Below are 25,426 nucleotides of genomic sequence, written 5' to 3' on the forward strand. Positions count from 1 at the left end.
TGCCAGAAACCTATGATTGTGGGTTCAAATCCTGGTTCGCCCCGATTATGTTTCTAGGTTTGTCAGCACCATACCCGTGCTCGTGGGTTTCACCGAAGTGGTAAACGTCTGAGACTCGCATCACTTCAGGCTTTCCTCCCAGATTAAGGTGACACGCCGTGATATAACTGTAATAGACGTCTAGTCCAGACATGCAGCTGACACTGAGATCTTAAACAAACAAACAAGATGAGGATATACGTTGACGACATAAAACATAATCTTTTATTTACATTTATCTTGCCAAAGCCATGCATTCACTTGTAAAATCAAGGGCGGATCCAGCATTATTAAAGGGAAGGGACCAAAATATCAAAGTCTCCTCTCAGATAATTTAACTACTTACAACATACAACATTTGGATTTCAAAAGGGGGACATGGCTGAATCCGCCTATTCCGGCAATATGACAATGTTGAAGAAAATATACAAGTATATTTGAAATTTGATTTATGTTGTTTTTTTATTTTATAAAGTCATGCATTCATAAAATAAATTATCTATGTACAGAAAACAAAACTGAATGAGTCAGCATATGTAAGTAAAAATATAATACTCAAAAGAAGTCAAACAACACACCCTATTTTCATATGTAATGGCTGGTGAGCAGATAGATACGAGGATACCATATTATGTGGTCTCTGACACAGTCTTCTAAGTATAGGTGTCTTTAGCTTGTTTTCAGTGTCTTACTATTCTCACTTTATCTCCAGCACCGGATAAACCTTATCAGGATTTCAGGAATGTTCATAAGTGTACACAAAATCTGACAGATATACAGTAGGACTGTCCTATCTTTCTTTAATTATCTATTCCACAGATTTCTTCCAACACCACAGGGATATCCGTGATCAAAATAAGAATAAACATAACATTTCAAAAGAATGTTTTTCAAATGATTTAAAAAATAATTATCAGTCAGATGAAATAAAGAGAAATTGAAAACATGGATATTTAATGGCATGTCAAAAACTTTTTTTCAAAAAGGAAATTATTTAACAGACTTGGTGAACATTGCAACATTTGTTTCACTTTTGTGAAAATCTGAGTCAGCTGATCTGTAAGGCATGAACTCAAGTATATGACTATGGTATTATATCCGTGCCAATAATATCAATCACTGACTTGTCTGATCCAGACTAACAGACATGATTATTTACAAGCCATCATCCTGCAGTGCATCCTCGTTATCTCCAGGGGTAGTTTTTCGGAAATGGGTCACAAATTACCCCCCCCCCGCCCCCCCTCCTGATTTTCATTACCATTTTGCCGACCAATCAAATGTCGACCTAAGGGAAAGGGTAAGGGAGATAACTTGTATTATTGAAAAACCAAACCCACCACCAGATTTAATGGACTTCAAGACATCCTTTCCATCCAAACATTTTTGCAGGCTTTCTTTGCGTGACAGTCAGTTTTTCAATGTTGAATTTCATAACTCGATCATAATCAATGGGACTGGCCAACCCAACATTGCGCCTGGTTTGTAACTCACATTCTGATTGGTACATTAGACCATGGACACTTAATATTTTGGGTCCATGATTAGACCTACCGGCTTCGCCAATTAAATTGGCAAATGGAAATTAAGGACGGGTAATTCGTGATTGCAGGACCACAGCAATGCATCCAGGGGTTTGTGCATGTTTACCGAAATGCAAGCCCTGGAGATATAGAGGATGTCTGCAGTGATGATACAGCTGGAATATTGTTGAATGCAAAGTTAATAGTTAAACAAAAAACAAACACAACTAAAAGGTCAGCCACTTGTTGGATGTGGTGTAAATAAGTCAATCATTGTGAAACTTTCGTAGAAAGATTTGGCAAAAATAATTTTCCATACATTTGTTGCCTAATAGGTTCTTGTAAGAGGCAACCCAATGGAACAGGTGGTCAGACTCAGTGACTTGATAGCATTTCACATGCCCCAATGGCGTGGTCGTTCGACCTAATAAGCGCAACTCTAATATAAGCCCGTGGAGATATTTGCTAATATATTGGCCAGTGAACAATCCCAATTAGCACACATTCCGATTGATCAATGTATACAAGACTTATTTATTCGTGTATGATACGCACTCGTGTGTTATATGCACCGTTTATTATGGGCAATTAAATTCTGGAAAAATTTATCTGTCGTAAATAAACATTTCAGGCTGTCAGTATAAACCACAAAATTTATCTTTCACCAAAATAATATTCTAATAAGAGCCCCCTATTCCTAATTATGAGAGCGCCCAGGGCACTTATTACGTCAAATACAGTATCTATTATTTAAGGCCCCCTTCATATGGCTTGAATATTGCAGAGAGCGGCATTTAAACAACAAAGTAGCATGTTGACTCATTGCTCATAATCATTAACTGATTCATATCATGATTGATTTGTTGTTAAACACCACAATTAGCAATATTCCAGTGATATGAAGGCGGTCTGTAAATAATCAATTCTGGACCAGACAATCCAGTGCTTCACATCATGAACATCGATCCACGCAACTGGGATAAGATAACATGCATCAACCAAGTCAGTGAGCCTGACAACCCGATCCCGTTAGTTGCCTCTCACAACAAGCATGGGTTGCTGAAGATCAAGTCTCACCCAGATCTTCACCAGGATAAGACAAGCATGGGTTGCTGAAAATCATGTCTCACCCAGATCTTCACCAGGATAAGACAAGCATGGGTTGCTGAAGATCAAGTCTCACCCGGATCTTCACCAGGATAAGACAAGCATGGGTTGCTGAAGATCAAGTCTCACCCAGATCTTCACCAAGAGAAGACAAGCATGGGTTGCTGAAGATCAAGTCTCACCTGGATCTTCACCAAGAGAAGACAAGCATGGGTTGCTGAAGATCAAGTCTCACCCAGATCTTCACCAGGATAAGACAAGCATGGGTTGCTGAAGATCAAGTCTCACCAAGAGAAGACAAGCATGGGTTGCTGAAGACCAATTCTAACCTGGATCTTCACAGGGCCCATCATATAAAAAATATAATGCCATCAGTATTTAAGTACAAGATCATGATGGTGATGAGGCATAAACACAGTTACAGAAACAGAAATACAGCAGATACTTGGTAAAAAAACTGACCAATCCCATGAAAGAAATACTAGCATTATTTTTTAGAATCAATTATGCCTTGTTGACAAATGGCAAACACCGGCCCAGGGGGCGCTGCGGAATTTCCGTCCTTGTTGCTGACGGATTAGTGTACCGGTGTTTGCCATTAATCATTTACATCTGAAGGGAGATAACTCTAGATAGTTTTAACTAACGGTAGGGCGCCAATGGGCAGAACATCTACAACTACTACCAGTAAACAGATCATGCAAACATTCTGTTATTAAGCTGTTTTTATATCAGCTGTAACACAAAAGCACAGTGTCACAATAAACATAGTTAAAGATATAGGACTCAATGCAAGAACTGAACTCTCAATGCGTATAAAAATATTTTTCAGGCAAAATATTTTTTTTCAACTGAAAATGTGGTTTCTATGAATATATTCATTGTATGTGCAACATTGTTAAAAAAATTAAAAACCTTCACTTGACGTATCATCTATGTATTCTACTAACCAATTCACTTGGCAATTCTGTTGCCATGGATACATACAGCTTCACATCCCACTTGATGGTGTTTTCGCATTCCAAAGTGGTGTAATGACTTTTCAATGCCATCACATTAAAGGCTGTAAAATTACCAATAACTGTCATATTTCAGTAAGCATTGTCTGAATGCTATACCATTGCAAACATTCATGCATGTTTCAGAGTTAAATGGTCAGCTTCCCAATAAATTTTAAAATCTTTGTGATTTGTGATTTAAAAAATGTAGGTTCTCTTATGCACGAAATGCTGTCTTTGCTTTCGCTAGGTCAGATACCATAGAAAATCCACTAGTTTCGTAAAAATGGAATCTGACAAGACTGACTATTGTATTCTCTAAATACTTACACTATGTACCTATTAACAGGTCCTTTAGCAACTGTTATTTAGATAGACTCAATTTTGCTAAATATGTTTTGGTTGGGCCTCTGTTCATTCCCTATTGCAGGGGTCCGGAAAATTTAAAATCACAATCGGACATTTGCATTTAGGCAACGCCCCCTAGCGTATTTAAGTAAGACCTTTCAAAAGTTACATGTATTCATAATGTATAAACAATAAAAACACCGTTGTACACCAAAGGCCAAAATATCCCCCATTCTCTCTCCAGAGCGTCTTTGTCAACAGGTGTATGTCCTCATCGTCTGCTACCGTAATGGCGTCCTAGAGTCTCTATACTCTCATCCCCATAACTTGCAAAGTCACGTGTGTTGTCAGGGAAGCCAGTTGGGTCAAGTGCACCAAATGCACTGTATAGTTCTTTGTCGGGGAATTTGTCCGTTACATTGTCAACTAAAACTTGTACGCAGTCCCTAGCCCTATCAGTCAGTGTTCTGTCATGAGGTGATCTCGTCATTGTGACACTTTCAAACTCGTCAGAATCGTCAGTCTTCGCCAGAAATTCTCGTAACTTCGGTCCATACGTCGGTGTTTCGGTCAAGTACTGTCCCTTAAGTCCATCTAGAAAAGCGTTGATAGTCCTCCTCATGTCACCGTAAGTCAAGTCCCGTGTCTGTAAAGCCCTACTTACAGTCCCTATCATACCAAAAACGTCCTGCAGGAAAGCTGTCAAAAACCTAAATTTGTAAGTAGTCAATTGTCGCAGCAAAGATTCTGCGATCATGTCCTATTGTCCTCAAGCATGGCAATAAGGGCAGGCAATGCTTTTGCACAATTGTCTATGGCTCATGTCATTGACAGCCATCTCACAGGATGCACCTCCGATAGTCTAACTTGAGGTTCGTCCAGTAGATCCTGCCACATAAGGAGGTTTGATAAACACTTTGTTGTAAAAAGGAACAAATAGTGTTAAATATACTCTTGAAGTACCTGACCTCCTTCACAGATTTCGCGACATCCACACATGCCAAGCCTAGTCTATATGCAACACAATGCATCTCAACAAGATGATGACAGAAATCCTTCATGTTCGCAGCCACACCACCCTGTTTGCCTAACATCACAGCAGCACCATCTGAACCCATCCCATACACTTTCTAGGGCTGGGACGAGTCCAAATTTACTACCCGGGTACCCACCTCCCTATTACCCGAACCTACCCAGGTACCCACTGTAGGCCTCAAGAGATACAAAATGTCCGATTGGGATTTTCTTTTTACCACAGCACTTGCCAAACGTATTTAGATACATGTATTAAATGATAAGGTCATGCATACACTGAAGTTGACTTTAGTTATGTCTTTATTCAACAATATGAAAAGTCAGAAGGAATGGGTGCATAGTCAGACAGAAATGTGAACATTAGTGACTTGTAGTGTAAGAATAGGGTTGTAGATATTTTTTGTCATTAAACTGTATATCACATGACTAACCACGAGTCCGGGCAGTCCTGTGGGTACCCAGGTCCTACTCAGTACCCACCCGACCCGGGTACCCGAGTTACCCGTCCCAGCCCTAACACTTTCCCAAACACAACACCAGAAGTCTAAAAAAAAGCTAACAAGACAGAAGTAATACTCTGAGCATCAGCAGCATGTACACATAACAATTTCACAAATTTGATAGACAAGACGCCATCTTTCAAATAACAGATATATAGTATTGAATGTTTTTCACTAGAAAGGTCTGTACTTTCATCATTTGTGGAAGCAATTGCTGGACTTTCCTGAATCTCCGCAAGTAGTTCCTCCTCAATGAGATCCGAGATAATATTTAAGAATTCCGACGCTGATGTATCCTCTCTATAGAGGTTGGATGTGATTTTCGCTCCGTGTAATTGAACAAGGTTGGGCCTATTGTCAAGTTACCATTCATATGGTGCATTGCATTGCATTGCATTGCATTGCATTGAGCTGTGCATCACATATTAACCTAGTTAGCAAGAAATGTATCTACTGGTATCTGAATCTCATGTCCGACACCATCACCTGGTAAAGCTGTACAATATACATTCTCAGCATCATTATATAGTGAGTGAGTGAGTTTGGTTTTACGCCGCTTTTAGCAATATCCCAACAATATCACGGAGGGGGGACACCAGAAATGGGCTTCACACATTGTACCCATTTCGGGAATCAAACCCAGGTCTTCGGCGTGACAAGCGAACGCTTCAACCACTAGGCTACCCGACTGCCTCGCATCATTGTATAAGGGACACCTAGGTATGTAGGGTGTCAAAAATGAACACATGCCAACAAGCATCAATAGGTCTGAGTATGTTGATGTACGACATACATGTTGTTTATGTCTATGTCACAGTAATTGGATGCTTTTGTGCAACTTGAAAAATGGACGACTATTAAAAACAAGGAAAAGTGGAAGACTGAAGACGATGGAAAAAGCTACCCAAAACAAACGCCTGAACACAGCCAGTGGTTGAGCCCTTCCCGTGCAATACATGACATGTAACAGGTCTAAAATGGTTCCTCCCAGATGCAAATGAACTGCACTCTTGGAAGATGAAAATGCTACGTTCTCTAATACTTTTACCCTTTATCTGCTTGCAGTGTTCGAAACAAGCACCTCCGTGTCGGCCTGGGGCAAGCTGATCTTCTGTTGGGCCTGTAGTTACCAATTTGTACAGGTCATTAGGGCCTGTATTAAATTTATGTGTTGATTTAGTTGTCACAATAAGCTGCAGTTTTTGAAATGAAGGCCTAAAGACCTTAGTCAGGGCCTGCAGCTTCTAAAGCATGTGGGTCCTGATTGCAGTCTGGCAATTCATTTTATGTCCTACACTGTCTGTGTGACCCTTCAATATTGACATGGAGTAGAATAAATGTGGCCTTGACGTTATCATAACAGTAATTACCACTGTTAGATGGATATCCAATGTTTCTCTACATATGACAGCCAAAACAAAAGCTGAATATACTGAAATCAGTACTTGAAACATAAAACACAACAATAATTTCAAGTTGGCTGGTTGGTGACTTGACCTTGACCTTTACTATAATCTGGCCATGACCTTTCCCTCAACAGGGGTCGTTGCTCATCCTCAGGTGGATGTGACAGAGGTCGTTCCAGTCGTCTTGCTTTTTTCACATGAGCTGGGCAAGGTGGGAAAGGAGGCTTTTTCCTTTCTCGATAGAACTGGAAGACTGTTCCCACGATGAAGAGCCCTGCCCACAGCACAGACAGAATCACCTCTGGAAACATGGAAGACATCTGATGAAAACTTTTGAGGGATATTTTGAAGATGGCAAGACTACCATTATGAATGAGTGGGACTAAAAATTAACCGTTTGGTTCAGATGATAAAACACTGAACATCAAGGGCAACTGTTAGAATAAAACAATTTTGCTTTTGCTTTAAGGCGAAAATAATGCACATTTTGTCACCAAGATTGCACACTTTAACAAAGTAGCCATCCGTTCATAAGGCGATTAATTTTGTTGTTGATTTGCGGATTTGCTGACATGAAAAATAGGAAAATTGAAATGTAACTAAATGACTTTTCTGATATAATGGCATAAAAATAGAAAATAAAAAATAAGTTAACATGAAATTTCACTCAAATAAGTTTCACTGCTAAAATATGAAATACACAGCACAGTGTTTACCTCAACGTTTGACGAGATGTAGACAGATAAGAGTTACAGCCCTTTGATATGATATATCTGGTTGTCCAGTCATTCAGACGGGGAAAGAGCAACATTCATGTGCCTCGTGAGTGGAGTCAAGATGATACATATGAAATCTTTTCGACCACCAATGTTGAAGGCACAAAACAAAATTCTGATACCAAAAAAGATATTTATCACCTGACGTAAAATGAAACTGCTCAGAACATGTACTTTGCCCTAATATCCAAAGTAGGAAGGGTTCAAATTTAAATACTCAATGAAAATAAAAGATGGCCGCTGTACAACAGGCTTCATAATGTTCTTCCTACCACTAGCTGTGTCAAAACCCAACTCACTCACTCACTCACTCACTCTTATCGCGACTTGATCGGGGAAACTCGTATGCTTAGATCAAATCTTGTCAACAGTTATTCAGAATCTTTGTACACATATCCAGAACAAATCGGGTCATAATCAAAGGGAGGTAACTATGGCCGGTTCTTTTATTGAAGAAAATGCTTAGTTGGTTTGTTGTTTAAGCTGCACTCAGCAATATTCCAACTATATGACGGCGGTCTGTAGATAATTAAGTCTGACCCAGACAATTCAGTGATTAATATCATGAGCATCGATCAACGCAATTGGGATCGATGACATGCATCAACCAAGTCAGCGAGCCTGACCACCCAATCCCGTAAGTCGCCTTTTACGACAAGCATAGTCACATTTTACCACAAGCATGGGTTGCTGAAGACCTATTCACGGGTCTGAAGAAAATGACAACACTTGAATATGACCATCTGAGCCCCTACCATTGGTTTCGAAGGGAAAGATGTTGGTGATGTTGAGGTATTCGGGGAGAGTCTGGTGGTTCACGGAGTTGAGGATGATGTACTTGAGGCTGCTCCAGAGGAACACGTCCACACACAACACGCACAGGTACGAGCCCACGAATGTACATGATAGGATGTTGAGCTGAAGTAGAATATCAATTATTCTGAAATATTACCCCAAAGTTTACAAAAAGGAGTGTAATAGTGAAGCCTCTTCAAGTCCCCTACCATGATTGCATGCGCCTGAATATTGCTTAAAACACATACTGCCATTAAAAATGATGAATGTCAAATTGTGTGTTTGTGTGTGTTTGTTGTTAAACACGGCAGGGGCGGATCTAGGATTTTGAGAGATGGCAGATCATGCGTAAAAATAGTCATGTGACAAAGATAGCATCTTCCCGAGGCAAGGGCGTTAACAGACTATAAAGTCCTGTTTCCATCTTTGCTGAACTAGGCTCAAATTTCCAGACTTGATCTTAGTGCCTCCGATGGCTATTAGGAGTTATGTCACTTCTATATCCCCCCTACTGACCAATCAAACAAAATGGCCACGCCCAGTCAAGGCGATCTGATCAATAATCAAGATCTATGTTGTTATAAAACGAGTATTACCCAGCAATGTAAATCAAATCAATTGAGCACTACGATCAAAAACCTGAAAACATTTGCAAAATACCTGTCGACGCCCACTTGACAGTACCAGAGACCATATGATAGATAGATGGTCTCTGACGGCTTTGCAAAATCCTGCAGTCAACCGAAATCTGCACGTTGAAATCCATGTTGTTTACAAACTGGTTGTCTAGTTCGTTACGCGATTTTTATTGGACTGTGCATACTCGTTAGTCAAGCCAGAATGTAACTCTGGAATTCCAGCCATTTCGCCATGGTGGAAACTGGACTTTTATAGTCAGTTAACGCCCTTGCCTTGGGAAGATGCAAAGATAGGTACCCTGAAAACTAAATATAAACTCCCCCAAACAGAAAAGCATATATCAATATATCAGTGACTTCTATGAGGCTTAAAACGTGATACGTGGGACATCTGTGTGTTTGGAAGATTTAATACGAAGTGAAACAGAGTTCATCAAACATTAATGGAGAAGTAACAGCATGTGCCGAAACAAGTTCAAGCACGCCAGTTATGTGGGGACAAGCACTTACATGCTGAAAAATAGCACCTGGTGCTTACAGACAATGTCTGGATACAAGATCCTGTCCCTATGATGCAAACATGTTAAGTACCCTGGACATCAACAAGATCTAATCTTCGCTAATAAGAGACATCACATCATGAGACTTCCTGCACCAAATCTGTTGACTTCTTGTATGCAACATCTACTATAACACCTATTCCGTCGCTAATTCACATGGATCGGCCAATCACACCCTTGAAGGAGGAAATGGGATTCATCACTGAACCAAACACTACGGCAATGTTCAGGAAGCCACAGATAATGGAACCGACATCACCATAGCCACTGAAGTCAGATACATTGAGATAAACTAACACCAATATGAGGTCTTCTTGTTCAATTTCCAGCTCATCAACGGTTACGGAGTCTGTGCAGATATGGGAAGTAAAGCAGAACTTTGTGTCCCAGTGTACGTTGCAGTCAGGGTCTTCTTCCGTAACTGAAGGACCCGGATGTTGCAATCCTGGGCTGCTGAGGATATGCGGGGCGTCTCCCTTACCTTGATGCCATATGATTATTATCATTGTTGTTGTTATTGTCATATCATACATCGCATTATATACTGCAGGTATCCAGGTACTAGTATCTGCTCAAATGCGTTTTTATTTGTAATCCTGGCCAGTGGATCCATTTACCTTCCAGTTATCATTCTCAACTCCCTGGGGAGTATACAACCCAAGCAGCCTATGGGTACTAGAGGGCTTTTACATCCACCTCACCCATGCGGTACCTATTCCTTGCTGGAATGTTGTCAAAACTGCGCCCAAAGTTGAGGAATTGACCTCCAGGCATTGTTCAAATGCCATGCCCCTGATGCTTGTGCTGCGCCAATCTCATTAAAATCAGATCATAGTTCTTGCTACCGCTAAACAAAGATCTCAGGACATGGGTCATGTCAGACCGACCTTGCGCGAACTTTGATTGACCAATGGAATGACTGACGAGAAGTCGACATTAGCCAATCAGAAGGCAGCTTACTCTTACATATTTTGACAAATTCTCGATTAAAAATTGGAAAACTGAACAAAAGAACATTCTGGAATGGCTAATAGATGGTCTAGATTGTATGGATTCAGTCGTTAACCCCGTAACTGTTGTTCGGAATACCCTGTGTAAAAAGTTTTCAGAGTTGCATGATAAGAAATCACATTCCGACTGTCACTTTCATGATCTGGTAAGCGACGCTCTGATTGGTCGGGTGAAAGGTCGTTCTGACATGACCCCAAACTGGATGTCCTCAGATCTTTGTTAAGCGGGAGCGAGAACTAAGATCTGATTTTAATTAGATTGGTGCTGCGCCAGCTTCAAGTCCGGCCATTATTTCTTGCATTATTCATTAGTCTTGGCATGATGATTTCCACAATTCACTTTGTTCGGTTTTAATAGGAGCCCCTCTGTCAATTTTCTAAGGGCCTAGGATGCTTATTATGGTGTCTATGGTAATTAATATTTTTGCTAAAAGAAATATGATGTCTAAGTGAGCCAGTGTAGATATGATTTAAGAGGGCCATTGGCACTGTAAAACAAAGAATTCCTCAAGCAATACGTACAGTTTTGGTGAAGCACAGCAGAAACACGGGCATGATGAGAAGTCCACAGGTGAAGGTCAAGCCATAGGTCACGGTTGTGTGCCAGTAGGACAGGTTGCCTGAAATCAGACAAAAGTCTTACTAAAACTCACAATAAAGTCTCACAATAACACTGTTCTCAATGTGTAGTCCAACAAAACAGTTCCAGAAAGAGGGTGTTATGTTCAGTTTGTTTGCAAATGGCAGCAGGACTCCTCTGAGGTGAGGTGAATGGGGTTTAACGTCCTGTTCAAGATTATTGCACTTACACAGCAGTGCTTGTACTTGTCCGGATTGAAGCCCATTTTATAGTGCTAGCCCACTTAGGTACCATGCCACAGTTTAACATGAATACCTCACTCAGACACAGTATTCTGACTCTGTGTCGACCAGTCCTTGTGTCATCCCCTTAATGCTGAGTGACAGGCAGGGTTAAAACAAGTACCATCTTTTCATGTCTTTCAGAATGACGCAGCCAGGGATCGAACCCTGGACCTTCCACTCTCTTGACGGACACTCTACCACCAGACCACAGAGGCGGTCTGAAGTAACCCCATCTGGATTTTGGGTTAGAATAGGCCCACAGTAACCAGCTTGCTAAAAGAGCTTATTATTGAATGTTTATGCTGTTTTCCAATATAACACATCAATCTACTAAAAATAAGTTTTGGATGATATCAACAGGAAAATATAATATGTCTTAACTTGATTGAAATGTGGACATGAGACAAGCCTATGACCTCAAATTGTCCAGGAACTTGTTCCATAAAAGGAAATACGCAAATACCAGTGAGCTCCCACTCTAGTTTTGCAATGTTCATTGAAGTGATTTCTGCTGGAGTTTCTAAACATTTCTACATTTCAATCCAATTAAAAGTCAGGAAACTTACTTTATATTGACAAAATAGTACTTTACAATTAGTTTACATTAGTAATAATAATAACAATGATAATAATAATTTGTAGCCAATCAAATAAATTGTTACAAAATCATAACTTACAAAATTAATTCACTCTGGGCAGATAATCTGTAATTACTCATATCTCACAGGTCATTCTCTCAATATTATTTATTGGCATGCTTACCAAACGGAGTGAAGAACAGGAGACTGGACACGAGGTAGCCGGCAGTGAGGCCGACAAGAAGAACGGACACCACAGGAAGGCCGCAGTAGTACCAGAACACCAGGAACATGGCCCCTCCCACTACACCCACGGCAACGCTGGCGCCAACAGCAGCTGCAACAACAACACCATCACCTAGCACCCTCACATACAAATCATCACCATCATCACCATCATCATCAGCAGCAGCAGCAGCAACATCCCAAATAAACAACATGATTGTAACCATCGACATGCATGGAAAATTCAGTGAATCATTATTCAATAATTATAATTGGTCGGGACTGGTCATTTATTATTTATTATTTATCATATGGGTGGTTGAGGAGGTGGGCCGGTGGGATTGGTCTTAGGATACTATTTTGTTGACATTATTATGACCCCCATTTCAATTAACATTTTTCATCCAATCCCTTCACCCCATCCACCCCAAATACACGTAGCATGTTCATGACCCCCTCCCCACCCCCTAAAAAATGACCAGTCTCTAAATAATATTTAAAATTAATTTTTTTATAAAAAAAATATAGAACTGTGTCATATGTCCCCCACCAATAAAGTTTTGATAAAATTTGGCGTCTCCTTTTCGCTGTGTCATTTTTTCAAGACATCTTTCCACCCCGGCCCACCCTACCCCACCCCACCCTTAATAAATCCCCTATGTTGAAGGACCACTCCCTTGAGTGTGAATATCGGTGTTCCATGTCATCACACATTATGTGCTGCCTATATTCTGTACAAACCTTCGGAGTTGAGTTCTGACAGTCTTGTGATCATGACATAAGATATCAATGCAAAGGCCAAGAATCCAAATAGGAAAAATTCTGAAAGAGAAAGAAGAAAACACATTTGTCTGCTTGTTTGTGTTATCCAAGTCAGAAAACGTCCAGAAATATGCATGGCTGTAAAAGGCGACTTTGCTTGTCGTAAAAGGCAACTAACGAGATTAGGTGGTCAGGTTCCCTGACTTGGTTGATGCATGTCACAGATCCCAATTGCGTGGATTGATGCTCATGATAGCAATCACTGGATTGTCTGGTCCAGACTCAATTATTTATGGACCACTGTCATATAGCTGGAATATTGCTGAGTGCAATCCAGTGATTGATATCATGAGCATCGATCCAGGCAATTGGGATCAATGACATGCAAAAGCCAAGTCAGCGAGGCTGACCACCCGATCCCGTTAGTCGCCTTTTACAACAAGCATAGTCACCTTTTACGGCAAGCATGGGTTGCTGAAGACCTATTCTATCCCGGAATCTTCACGGGTGTGCAAACATATAAAGTCAGAAGGAATGTGTGCAAAGTCAGAAAGAAATGTGAACATTTGTCACTTATAGTGTAACCATAGAGTTCTAGATAATGTTTGCCATTAAACAATGTAATCACGCGACTAACCATGGGTCCGGGTAGTCCTGTGGGTACCCAGGTCCTACTCAGTTACCACCAATCTGAGTACCCGAGTTACCCAGCAAAGCACTAACGTGAGTGAGTGATTATGGTTTTACGCCGCTTTTAGCAATATTCCAGCAATATCACGGCGGGGGACACCAGAAATAGACTTCACACATTGTACCAATGTCAGGAATCGAACCCGGATCTTTGGGGTGACAGGCGAACGCTTTAACCATTTGGCTACCGGACCGCCCCCCAGCCCTAACGGAGGCCTTCAATCTTTTGCTATGTAACATTCCTAATTTCATTTGTGTAAGTAACAATTTCCAGGAGTCCTTGAGCCATTTCTCTATCAAAAGCTGAGTAGTATAGTTCCTATTGCCAATGGCTACTGAATCCTCAAGTTCTGCTGAAGTTTATCAATCTGGCTGTCATCTTTTCTGTACAAATGTTATTATGATGACAACAGATCCATATCAAAACTATTTGTAAATTCATCATACTAACCTGTTTTTATGTATCTATGTCCAAAAAAACAGAGAAATAATCCGCAGATTGCACTGACGACGGCTATTACAACATCAACAGCATCAACTGTAACGACAAGGCATATATATCTGCATGAACTGATTGTCACACAATTACTGCTGCTTGTATTATATCTGCATGTACTGATTGTCACACAACTACTGCTGCTTGTATTATATCTACATGTACTGATTGTCACACAACTACTGCTGCTTGTATTATATCTACATGTACTGATTGTCACACAACTACTGCTGCTTGTATTATATCTACATGTACTGATTGTCACACAACTACTGCTGCTTGTATTATATCTACATGTACTGATTGTCACACAACTACTGCTGCTTGTATTATATCTACATGTACTGATTGTCACACAACTACTGCTGCTTGAATTATGTCATAAATAAATTGCAAGTGATTCCGTGGCATTTGACAGGCTAACTAAGCGATTCTTTTAGGAATTAAAAATTAGGACACACCATCAACTGACTAATGTTGGCTGATAATAGAATGGGCTGGGTTTGTTTTGCATAATTGCACTGAATTATAATGTTGCCGCAACGCTAGTCAGTGACCTTAAAATATATATACAGATATTTTATCATATTATAAAGCCACACCTTATTTTTTAGTTGCTTTAGTGATCCACTAACAGTAAATTTTGTTAAAATGGGAAAAAAATAGAATTCATAATTTCCCTTTTTTTCACCCTGCAGATTAGCTGATACTATATTGCACCAAGAATGACGAGGCCCCACTATTACTGTATTCAACGTAATAAATGCCCAGTGCGTTCTCAAAATCTCTCAAAATTAGAAATAGGGGCTCTTATCAGAATATTCTTTTGGTGAAAGATAAATTTCGTGATTTATGCTGACAGCCTGAAATGTTTATGTACGACAGATATATTTTTCCAGAATGTAATTGGCCATATAAGGGTGCATATAACACACGAGTGTGTATTATATGCGAGTAAATAAGTCGAGTACATTGATCAATCGGAAGGGGTGCTAATTGGGATTATTCACTAGTCAACATATTAACAAATATCGCTGTGGGCGCTAGAGTGGGGCGAATATTATGTCGAATACGGTAATAATTTTGCATCAAGCAGTTTTATAGGTTTGCAAAGATTAGCAACTAGCAATCCGATAAACATTACATAGACTCTCCCTGCCCTGTGATCTACCGATTTGATCAACGATATTATACATTATTGACTGACTATTGTTTTTACGCCACTTTGAGCAATATTCCAACAATATCATTGTGGGGGACACCAGAAATGGGCTTCACACATTGTACCCATGTCTGGAATCGAACACGGGTCTTTGGCGTGACGAGCGAACGCTTTAACCACTAGGCTACCCGACCGCCCCTTGTACATTATTGTATGAGGGAAGGGAGGTTACTCTAATTCCCTTTGCCAAGCATATTGTTCCAAGTAAAAATTTAAATTTCAAATAATCTCAATTGCTTCTTTTTTTCACCTACCAACAGGTATTTCCTATACAAAATCTGTAAAGCAAGTAAAAAGTGACCTTGAATATTAATTCCAGAACGAAAATAGAAACCGATTATGTGGATATTTTCGATGACATAAGCCCATGATCTATTGTACAGCCAACAATGAATATACTGATGGAGAAAAATAATTTATAGCCCTACCACTCCTGGAACACGAGCCATCTTGGAACTGACAGGAATAGGTGTGAGCAGGAACATATAAAGCTGAAGTTCCAGCTTTGGTATCCGTGACGACAATGGTTAACACAAGTCCCTGGCCCACTGCCGATGACATTGACCCCACCGACTTGGTCGACCCAGTGTTGGTGATAGTCATCAGCTGAATAGCAGAGAAAATGAAAATTAAAAGAAAATACTTGCTTATCTTGTAGGGCTGGGACAAGTCCAAATTTACTACACGGGTACCCACCCCCCTATTACCCGACCCGACCCGGGTACCCGCTGTAGGTCTCAAGAGATAGCTACAAACTGTCCGATTGGGTAAAGTTTGACCATAGCCCTGGCAAAATGTTTTTAGATACACGTGTAAAACAAACTGGTCATGCATACACTGAAGTTGACTGCATGAAGTTTTATCTTTTTTTCATATAAAAGTCAGAAGGAATAGTCAGAAAGAAATGGGAACATTAGTGACTTGTAGTGTGTAGCTGAGTTTTAGATAAGTTTTGTCATTAAACGATATATCCCGTGACTAACCACGGGTCCGGGTAATCCTGTGGGTACCCGGGCCCTGCTCAGTACCCACCCGACCTGAGTACCCGAGTTACCCGAGTTACCCGTCCCAGCCCTATTATCTTGTTTATTGAGACACAAGGGTAAAAAGAGACTTGAGAACAATGATGGTGGTGCATGATAGTATTGATATTGACTACTTTTATCCACTCAGAACTATCAAAATCAAAACAGTTTGAATATAAAGCTCATCCATTTATTTTTATTTCCCCAATAACCATGATAAGAAACTTTAGTTTCGACAATAACGTGTGTATTTAGATGGTACAACATCTAGATCTTGAATTACTTCAGCCATCAGATAAGGGTACCATTAGAATCAGTCACTCATAGTGAGTGAGTGAGTGAGTGAGTGAGTGAGTGAGTGAGTATGGTTTTAGGCCGCTTTTAGCAATATTCCAGCAATATCACAGCAGGGGACACCAGAATGGGCTTCACACATTGTACCCATGTCAGGAATCGAACCCGGGTCTTTGGCGTGATGAGCGAACGTTGTAACCACTAGGCTACCCGACCGCCCCCAGTCACTTATAGTGCAAATTTACTACCTGGGTATCCGACCCCCTATTACCCGACCCTACCCGGGTACTCACTGTCATGCCATGACAGATCAACTGTAGTTCTATGAAAGAATTGATCTATATATCCAAAGTTAAATGTCCCTTGTTTTTGTCAATAGTACGAGCATAAACTATCACAACAAAAACCTTCACCTTTATCCCATTCTCCATAACGACACGGGCATTTAACATCTTGCGGATATTGGCGAGAAATGTGTCTTCTGATTGGTCCATCTCGGGCAGGAAGAAGACGTAAATGTCATAGGACAGCTGCTGCTGATGGTCTTCACAGCTGCCTTCCCGACCCTGCCTGACAAACCCCAGGTTTGCCCACTGGAACTGGAAGTGTGTGGAGTACTTGAAGGTCTTCAGATGAATGTTGGGGTCATTTTCAAGCTTGAAGATTTCATTGCAGCCCCCTGGCAGTGGATCTGAAGATGAAGACAGAGCTCCAAACACGACATGTTTTTTCAACAACAGCAAAACGACCAGCTTTTGCTAGTTTGAGGAACAGACAATGATTGATTAACTCACATATGTTTACAAAGCATTCATGAAAAAGAAGAAGTGCCCTGTTGTTACAAAGGAAAAGAAGGTTGGTGTCCACAAAAAGTTTCATATCCCCACAACTGACCTTGAAAGGCTCTGAAGGTCCCTATACAACTGTGTATAGTCTGGAAGGTAATTTAAGGTATCTGCATAATGCTACCCCTGCGTCACAGGGCCATATGACACAGTTGAACCAATCAACTCAACTCGAAAGGGTGCACAGAAATCACGCACGCACGAATACGGTGTTAGCGTTGGGCGTCTCATCGTGCGTGATTTCCGTGCACCCTTTCGAGTTGAGTTGATTGGTTCAACTGTGTAAATGTTCTCGTGCACCCTTTCGAGTTGAGTTGATGGGTTCAACTGTGTCATATGGCCCTGTGACGCAGGGGTAGCATTATGCAGATGGCTGTTTCAATGAATGCTCGTTCCACCCATGACGAACAGGTCTGGTTGTTGATGAAATATAGTGATAGCTAAATGAAAGATTTTTTATTCATGCAGCGATTGTCTTTAAACTTCAGGGGAGGGTAACCCCAAAATAGGAGTCTCAAGAGGAGGGTCGACAAAATATACAAATAGTTGGGGAGGGTCTTGAAAAAATTGTACAAAGACATTGGAGGGTCGCCCAAAAACATGGCAAGCATTAGGGAAGGGTCATTTTTGTCAGTACATTAATGCATCAAAAAAAACCTGGAGGCCCCCACATACTCTAACCCCCACATAATAAATGAGCTGTCCATAAAACAAGTAAAGAAAAGGGATATGATAATCTATATCACCACAAGAAGCTCACCAGAAGGGGTGTGAAGGTCAGCCGATACCAGGACACTGAGAGAAGTGTTGATATCTGACTTCAAGTACATGGTTGCACTGGTATCACCAACTTTCAACAGTGTCAGTATTCCAAGATGGCTGCCCATGATGGTAACAGTCTCGTCAAAGGTTTGTGTTGAGGAAATTGACACATTCTCATATTGACTGTGTGCTTGGAAGAGGACAAAGCTATAGTTTGAGGGGATGTCCTCCACAGTGACAGCAGTCTCATTCTGGCCTTGCAAGGACACAACGGTTGCATTCCCCGGTTCTATGATGACATCTTTTCCTGAAATATTCAAAAGAAGTGACCTTGACATTTTTCCTGTTGTGTTTCAATCTACGGACCCAGTTTGTATGTTTGTTGTTTAACACTGCACTCAGCAATATTCCATCTACATGATGGCAGTCTGGAAATTATCAAATCTTTACCAGACAATCCAGTGATTGAAATCATGAGCATCGATCTCGTAATTGGGATGCGATGACATGCATCAACCAAGTTCTATACCAAAGCCAATGAGATTGTGTCCTTTCTGTCAAACATGTATAGAGGATGAACTTCATATACTGCTTGTTTGTACTGTTTATACTGATTTAAGGGAAGCATATATTCCACAAAAATACCTGTGTTTATCAAATTTGTATTCATGTAAATCTCTGTTGAATTCTAATGACAGAAAAACAATTCTGAGGTTAGCACTTTGTACATCATGCACTTTCTCGGCACAAGAATCTTAAAGTATCGTGAAGACATAACTGAACAAGAAACAACAACAAAGAATTTCAAGACTCAGTTCTGTGGAGGTTTTAATATTTTTAGAAAACCTTTACACCTTTCTAAATTATTGATTTTCAGAATCTTCTTTCTTTGGATTTGTCTTGATCCACTTTTCTGAAACATAAAACAAATTCTGAAAAAATCTAAAGCAGGTACTTAAAATATATATAACATCAAAAGATACTTGATCTATTAGCTCATGGTATTTAACAACAGTTTCTGCGCATGCACTTACGTTTGCATCATTCACAGCCCCTGGTGTATTTGGTGTATTCCTCAATACACCTAACATTTCCGTGTGTATCTCCTGGAATGCTGTTGTCTCCTGTTGCCCCTGGCTACAGCGAAAACAACAATGTTCCACTTTATAACAAAGTTACAACTTGAACTATATTCAATAAGCATTAAATTTTTAATCCAAAGATGAAATATACCATATATAGGTTCATAACATTGTTTTAATTCTGGAAACCCATTTGTCAAACGCTCAATGCTGTGGCCAGTCTCGGTCAAAGATATTTCCAAATTTCAACATTGCTGTTTTCATGGGTACATACTAAGGAACAAAAAAAATGCATCGAAAACTCAAAATTTAAACTGTGTCGGCTATGGGCTTGCCCATACACATACAGGCTGACATGGGCTATGAATACTAAAGTGCTTGTTTGCAAATGTCCTTGGTGAATGGTTGAAGGTCTTCATTGATGAAATGAATTCAATTACGAGTTACTGGTCATCGTATGATCGCATTCTCTTCTTCAGTCCCGTCAGATCAATCTTTAACTGTTGTATGTGTGGGTGACAGGTGTAGTTGGTAAGACAAAAAATATATATTTAGTTAATACTGAATATAGTGTCTCATAAGCCAGTGTCTGGTTGGATGCACTCCATACACCTTTTGTCTTATGTGCATCGATTTTAAATTTATATTGTACATGTCGTGCTTGTGACACTTTAATAAACATTTTACAACTACTGTATTTTCATAGTTGTTTACACCAGGGCCTCTCTGCATTGTGTACTTCATTTCAATGCCACATTTAATAATGCGATCATTACTAACAATGGATTGCAACGACAGATCATGTTTGAAAAGAACTTGGTAGCAAACAGACCGTGACATTAACATTACAAGGCCGTGAGAAACACCTTGTTGTATTGGCCAACTTACGTACAACAGTGTCCCACTGTATTTCTACACAATGTGATATGCCACAAGCTGACCTCTGGAATACGCTATAAATACACACTCTGCATTCAACACGGGTAAAAGTCACTCATAGCTGATATGAATTTGATGATTGTTCAAGTACATAAGGGAATATATTTTCCGCATATGCACCTTAAAGTTTTCAATTTCGATGATTATGTATTGTGTAGGTTGGTGTCTGGTGGAGTTATTAGGCTTTCAGGAATGTTATTGTCTAACCCCCTCAGCCACCTAGGCTTCCACAAAAATGAAAATCCGACTACTGGTAATCTAGGGGCGCGATGCAAGCCACGAATTGCTTAGAGAAAGCAAATTAATCGCGGCAACAGTTCAAAGCACATGAGCACTCCAAAATGGCAGCGCAACTACCGCATCATTGCCTTGACGTAGAAGGAGGTAACAGAAGAGGCTTGATGACGAGCTGTTGAAATTTATAATTACTTTGAAGATGTCGAGCAGACTGAGGATGATGGGGTGTTAGCTACCTTTGCTCATTTCCTCATTGATCCAGTCAAGAATTTCTTGCTCCGGTGTCAAAGTCAATCTCATTAAAATCAGATCTTAATTCTCGCTACCGCTAAACTAAGATCTGAGGACATCCCATTACGGGTCACGTCAGACCGACCTTGCACAAACTTTGACAGACCAATGGAATGACCAATCAGACGGCAGCTTTCTCGTGCACTAATTCTCGATTACAAATTTGAAACCTGAACAAAAAAACATTCTGGAATGGCTAATAGATGGTCTAGATTGTATGGGTTCAGTCCTTAAACCCGTAACTATTGTTCGGAATACCCTGTTTTCGAGGTGCATAATTAGAGATCACATTCCGACTGTCACTTTCATAATCTGGTAAGCGAAGCTCTGATTAGTTGGATGAAAGGTCGTTCTGACGTGACCCCTTACGGGATGTCTTCAGATCTTTGTTTAGCGGTAGCGAAAAAAATCGTCTGATTTTAATGAGATTGGTGTGAAAGTCAGCCGCCATTTTGGTTGAGAACGAAGCGATTGTTTCGCTTGCAAGCGGCTGAAAGTTGGCGTACTGTTGTAAGGCAAATCACTGTACATCGCTTGCAAGCGATTCGCGCTTTGCAAAGCACCTCTAGATCATGTACTTTGTGTACCCCTCTGACAAGTGTAAATTGGCACGGCTCCCATGGCCGAAAGCTATGAAACCACAATGCCATTTAGAAAGTGGTTAAAAGTAACAAATGTTATATTTACACAATGCCATTTACATAATGATTAGATAAGCGGATACTGCTTTTGAAAATGAACTTACCCCCTAAGAAATCAGAGTTCGACGATCCAGCTCTGGCTGTACAATGTCTCTTGGATGAAGAGTAAAGTTGAACTGATGATGGCGGGTGTAAAATATGGCGTAATAGTGTGACGTCATTTCGACATCATTTCACGAGACGACAAAGAATTTTTTCACAACATTTGAAATTGTTTTTGAAACATTTGTGTGATATCAGATTTTACAAACATTTTAAGAACATGTTAAAAACATTTATTTTGGGGATAAATTTTCAAAAACGATTTAAAACATTTTAATAACTAGTCATGAAAAATAATTAAATGTGAGATAACGTGTCTTTTACCATAGATCTGTATTTATTCACTTCTCAACGGTCTCTCCCACGTCCCCGCAAAATATGCGCGACTAAATGAAATATCCTGTGACACTATCTGTGATCAGCAACAAACAAATCATGTGAAGCTTTTTTTACTCATATCTGCTATATTTGCTTTAAACATTTAGCAGAGCTCCAGATAAGCTGCATATCTGCGTAAAATATGCATCAGAAATGCAGAAATACGTAGTAAAATAAAATCCAAGCGTATCAAATACGCAACGAACATTACAGATACGCTACAAAAATAAAACTTGTGCGTATCATCAAAATATTGTGAAGGAACCCTGCGTAATCGTTTAGCAAATCAGCAACTTATTTTGAAATTATAAACGGGCATTCCGTCAACCTTGCCAAACTCCAAGATGACAGTTACATCATGATCATTTGCCATCACACTTAAATCCTATAAAGCTCTTGAACGACACGACACCAGTTTGCAGGGACTAGATGAATAGTGTTTTTAAATATTTAACTTAAATACCCACATGTGTAAGAACTAGTGGGTAACAGAAATTTGAATACCCAGATAGAATTACTGATACCCAATGATTTTAAAATGCATGGGTAAAATACCCACAACACCAAAAGCTTATCTGGAGCTCTGACTTAGTCTACAGATTAAACTGTAACTGTTGTGAAAATGTTCTATTACTGCCTTACCAATCCATAGCATTATGAGTGAGTGAGTGAGTGAGTGAGTGAGTGAGTTTGGTTTTAAGCCGCTTTTAGCAATATTCCAGCAATATCACAGCAGGGGACACCAGAAATGGGCTTCACACATTGTATCCATGTCGGGAATCGAACTCGGGTCCTCGGCGTGACGAGCGAACGCTTTAACCACTAGGCTACCCGACCGCCTCCATAGCATTATGAAAACAGAGTGTGCTAGCTCAGAAACGTGTGTTCAACTATAGGCTGTTGGGGTCGTTATCGGTACTCACTTTAATACATGGCGATAACATTTCTGCAATGTGTTGAAAACATTGCAATAACATGTTATGAAACAGTATCGCCTATATCACAACATGATGTTCTTGAATAACATTTTAAAAACATTTCAAAAGCATTTTATGAAATAGTTTCTGGCATAACATTTCTGCAATGTGATAAAAACATTGTAATAATATGTTATAAAATAGTTTTGCCTATGTTATGACATGATGTTCTTGTAAAACATTTTAAAAACATTCCAACAACATTTTGAATAATTATAAAACATTTACAGATTATTTGGATGATTTTACATATGTGTACACAATGTATTTAAAACATGATGATAACATTTCATTAAATATGTTCTGGCAAAACATTTCTGCAGTGTGTTGAAAACATTTCAATAACATTCTGAGTGAGTGAGTGAGTATGGTTTTACGCCGCTTTTAGCAATATTCCAGCAATATTACGGCGGGGGCCACCAATATGGGCTTCACACATTGTACCCATGTCGGGAATCGAACCCGGGTCTTCAGGCGTGACGAGCGAACGGTTTAACCACTAGGCTACCCAACCACACCAATATCATTTTGAATAGATTCTAGTTGTAAAACATTTCTAAAACGTTAATAAAATGTTTTGACGAAATTGTTTTTGAAAAACTACAATGACACCTTTTGAAAATGTTTTGAAAATGTTATGTGTCAGCTGGGAAGTTTCCCAGCCACTGCACTGTCAGGTTTCTGTCTTTTTCATTCTGTACTATTTTTCATGGGTGAGTCAGTGCTACTTGATGATTCATTAATAGTTTTTACAAGACACTCAGTTTTCTTCTGATCAATACGATACTGTTGAGAAATCAGGTAAGGTGAAATGGGGTTTTAGGTCACGTTCAAGATTGTTGCACTTATGTAGCGACGGACCAGTCCGTGATTTAGCTCCTTAATGCCGAGTGCCAGACAAGGTAAGATCGTGTACCATCTTTCAACGTTTTTGGTATGACGCGCCCGGGGATCGAACCCGGACGCCCCGCTCTCAGGGTGGACATTCTATCACAAAAGCACGGAGACGTGAACAAATCTGAAAATAAAGGAAAAACACCATTTAGCAAACTGAAATCCAAGCAAATAGGATACCTTCAAGTCGTCCATGCAATAAACCGAATACTGCAACTAAAAGATGAAACTGTCGATACTTGGGAAGCACTGACATCGTCTTCCTTGTTCAGTGATCGTGTTTACATGTTTTCACTATCCGGATTCATTAAACTGGTTCCACTGTTGGTTCGCGACGCAAGCTTAGCGCGATTAAGCTATACTTAGCTATAGTGATTTACTGATATAGCTAGACAGGAGCCCAGTTTACTGATTCATGTGACGGATCGTAATCAAAGGGACTTAACTCTATTTCTAAAACATACATGCATGCCACTAAGTATTCTTTCAAAACCGTGTATCGTGCTGTAATGGAAAAAACGGCCATTTAATTTTGTTCGTATTTTCATGCATTTCAAACTTTCAGCGCCACTTGTCATAAAACATAGAATATAGGTATATACCATCAACGCTGACGTTATGATAACTTCCTCTATCTACTACCAAAATAAACGTGCAACCTCTGTTTAAAATAACAGAGGTAGAGAACACACACAAACCTTGAGATTAGCATGTGCCCGTTTTCCCATGATCAAAGATTAAAACTTCGATTATGGTAACCTGAATGAACGTCTTGTTGACCGCATTTCGGGAATTAATATATGTTAAATCAAAACAATAGATAAAATGGGGTCGCGTCGAAGATTATTGCACTTATATAGCGACGTGCATGCACATGTGTGTGGGTGTACCGACTGTACGGACTGATACCGATTTATAGTGCTAGCTCACTGAGATACCATGCCGCAGTTTGACATGAATACCCAACTCAGACACAGTATATTGACTCCGAGCCGACCAGTCCTTGTTTTAGCCCCTTAATGCCGAGCGCCAGACAGGGTAACAACAAGTACCATCTTTCAACCTATTTTGGTGTGACGCGGCCTGGGATAAAACCCCGGACCTTCCGCTCTCCTGGCAGACGCTCTACCACTAGAGAGTTGGGTTTAACGCCGCTTTTAACATTATTCCAGTTATATCACGGCGTGTCAGCTTAATGTGAGAAGAAAGCCCGAAGTGATGCAGGTCTCAGACGTTTACCACTTCATTGAAACCCACGAGCACGGGTATGGTGCTGACAAACCTAGAAACGTAATCGGGGCGAACCGGGATTCGAACCAATCACAGGTTTCTGGGGTGCCAAAGGGATACAACTCTGCATAGCGAATCGCGGCGCCTTAGACGTCTG

The 25,426-nt window shown here is 40.1% G+C and overlaps 1 protein-coding gene across 1 annotated transcript; it reads right to left on the reverse strand.

Moving 5' to 3' along the window:
* Positions 1 to 1,283: 1,283 nt before the first annotated feature.
* LOC139462331 (transmembrane 7 superfamily member 3-like) lies at positions 1,284 to 24,328 on the reverse strand. Its single transcript, XM_071243973.1, has 10 exons — positions 24,220 to 24,328; positions 18,497 to 18,805; positions 17,305 to 17,582; positions 16,001 to 16,178; positions 14,306 to 14,392; positions 13,144 to 13,224; positions 12,362 to 12,514; positions 11,258 to 11,355; positions 8,488 to 8,650; positions 1,284 to 7,257 (listed from the first exon to the last, which is right to left on the reverse strand). Exons 1-10 carry the CDS (start codon positions 24,293 to 24,295, stop codon positions 7,022 to 7,024), a joined length of 1,659 nt encoding a protein of 552 aa, XP_071100074.1. The 5' UTR covers positions 24,296 to 24,328; the 3' UTR covers positions 1,284 to 7,021.
* Positions 24,329 to 25,426: the final 1,098 nt, after the last annotated feature.

The sequence above is a fragment of the Haliotis cracherodii genome, unplaced genomic scaffold (genome assembly GCF_022045235.1).
Source record: "Haliotis cracherodii isolate W230 unplaced genomic scaffold, xgHalCrac1.p SCAF_15, whole genome shotgun sequence".
In the NCBI taxonomy this organism is placed as follows: Eukaryota; Metazoa; Mollusca; class Gastropoda; order Lepetellida; family Haliotidae; genus Haliotis; species Haliotis cracherodii.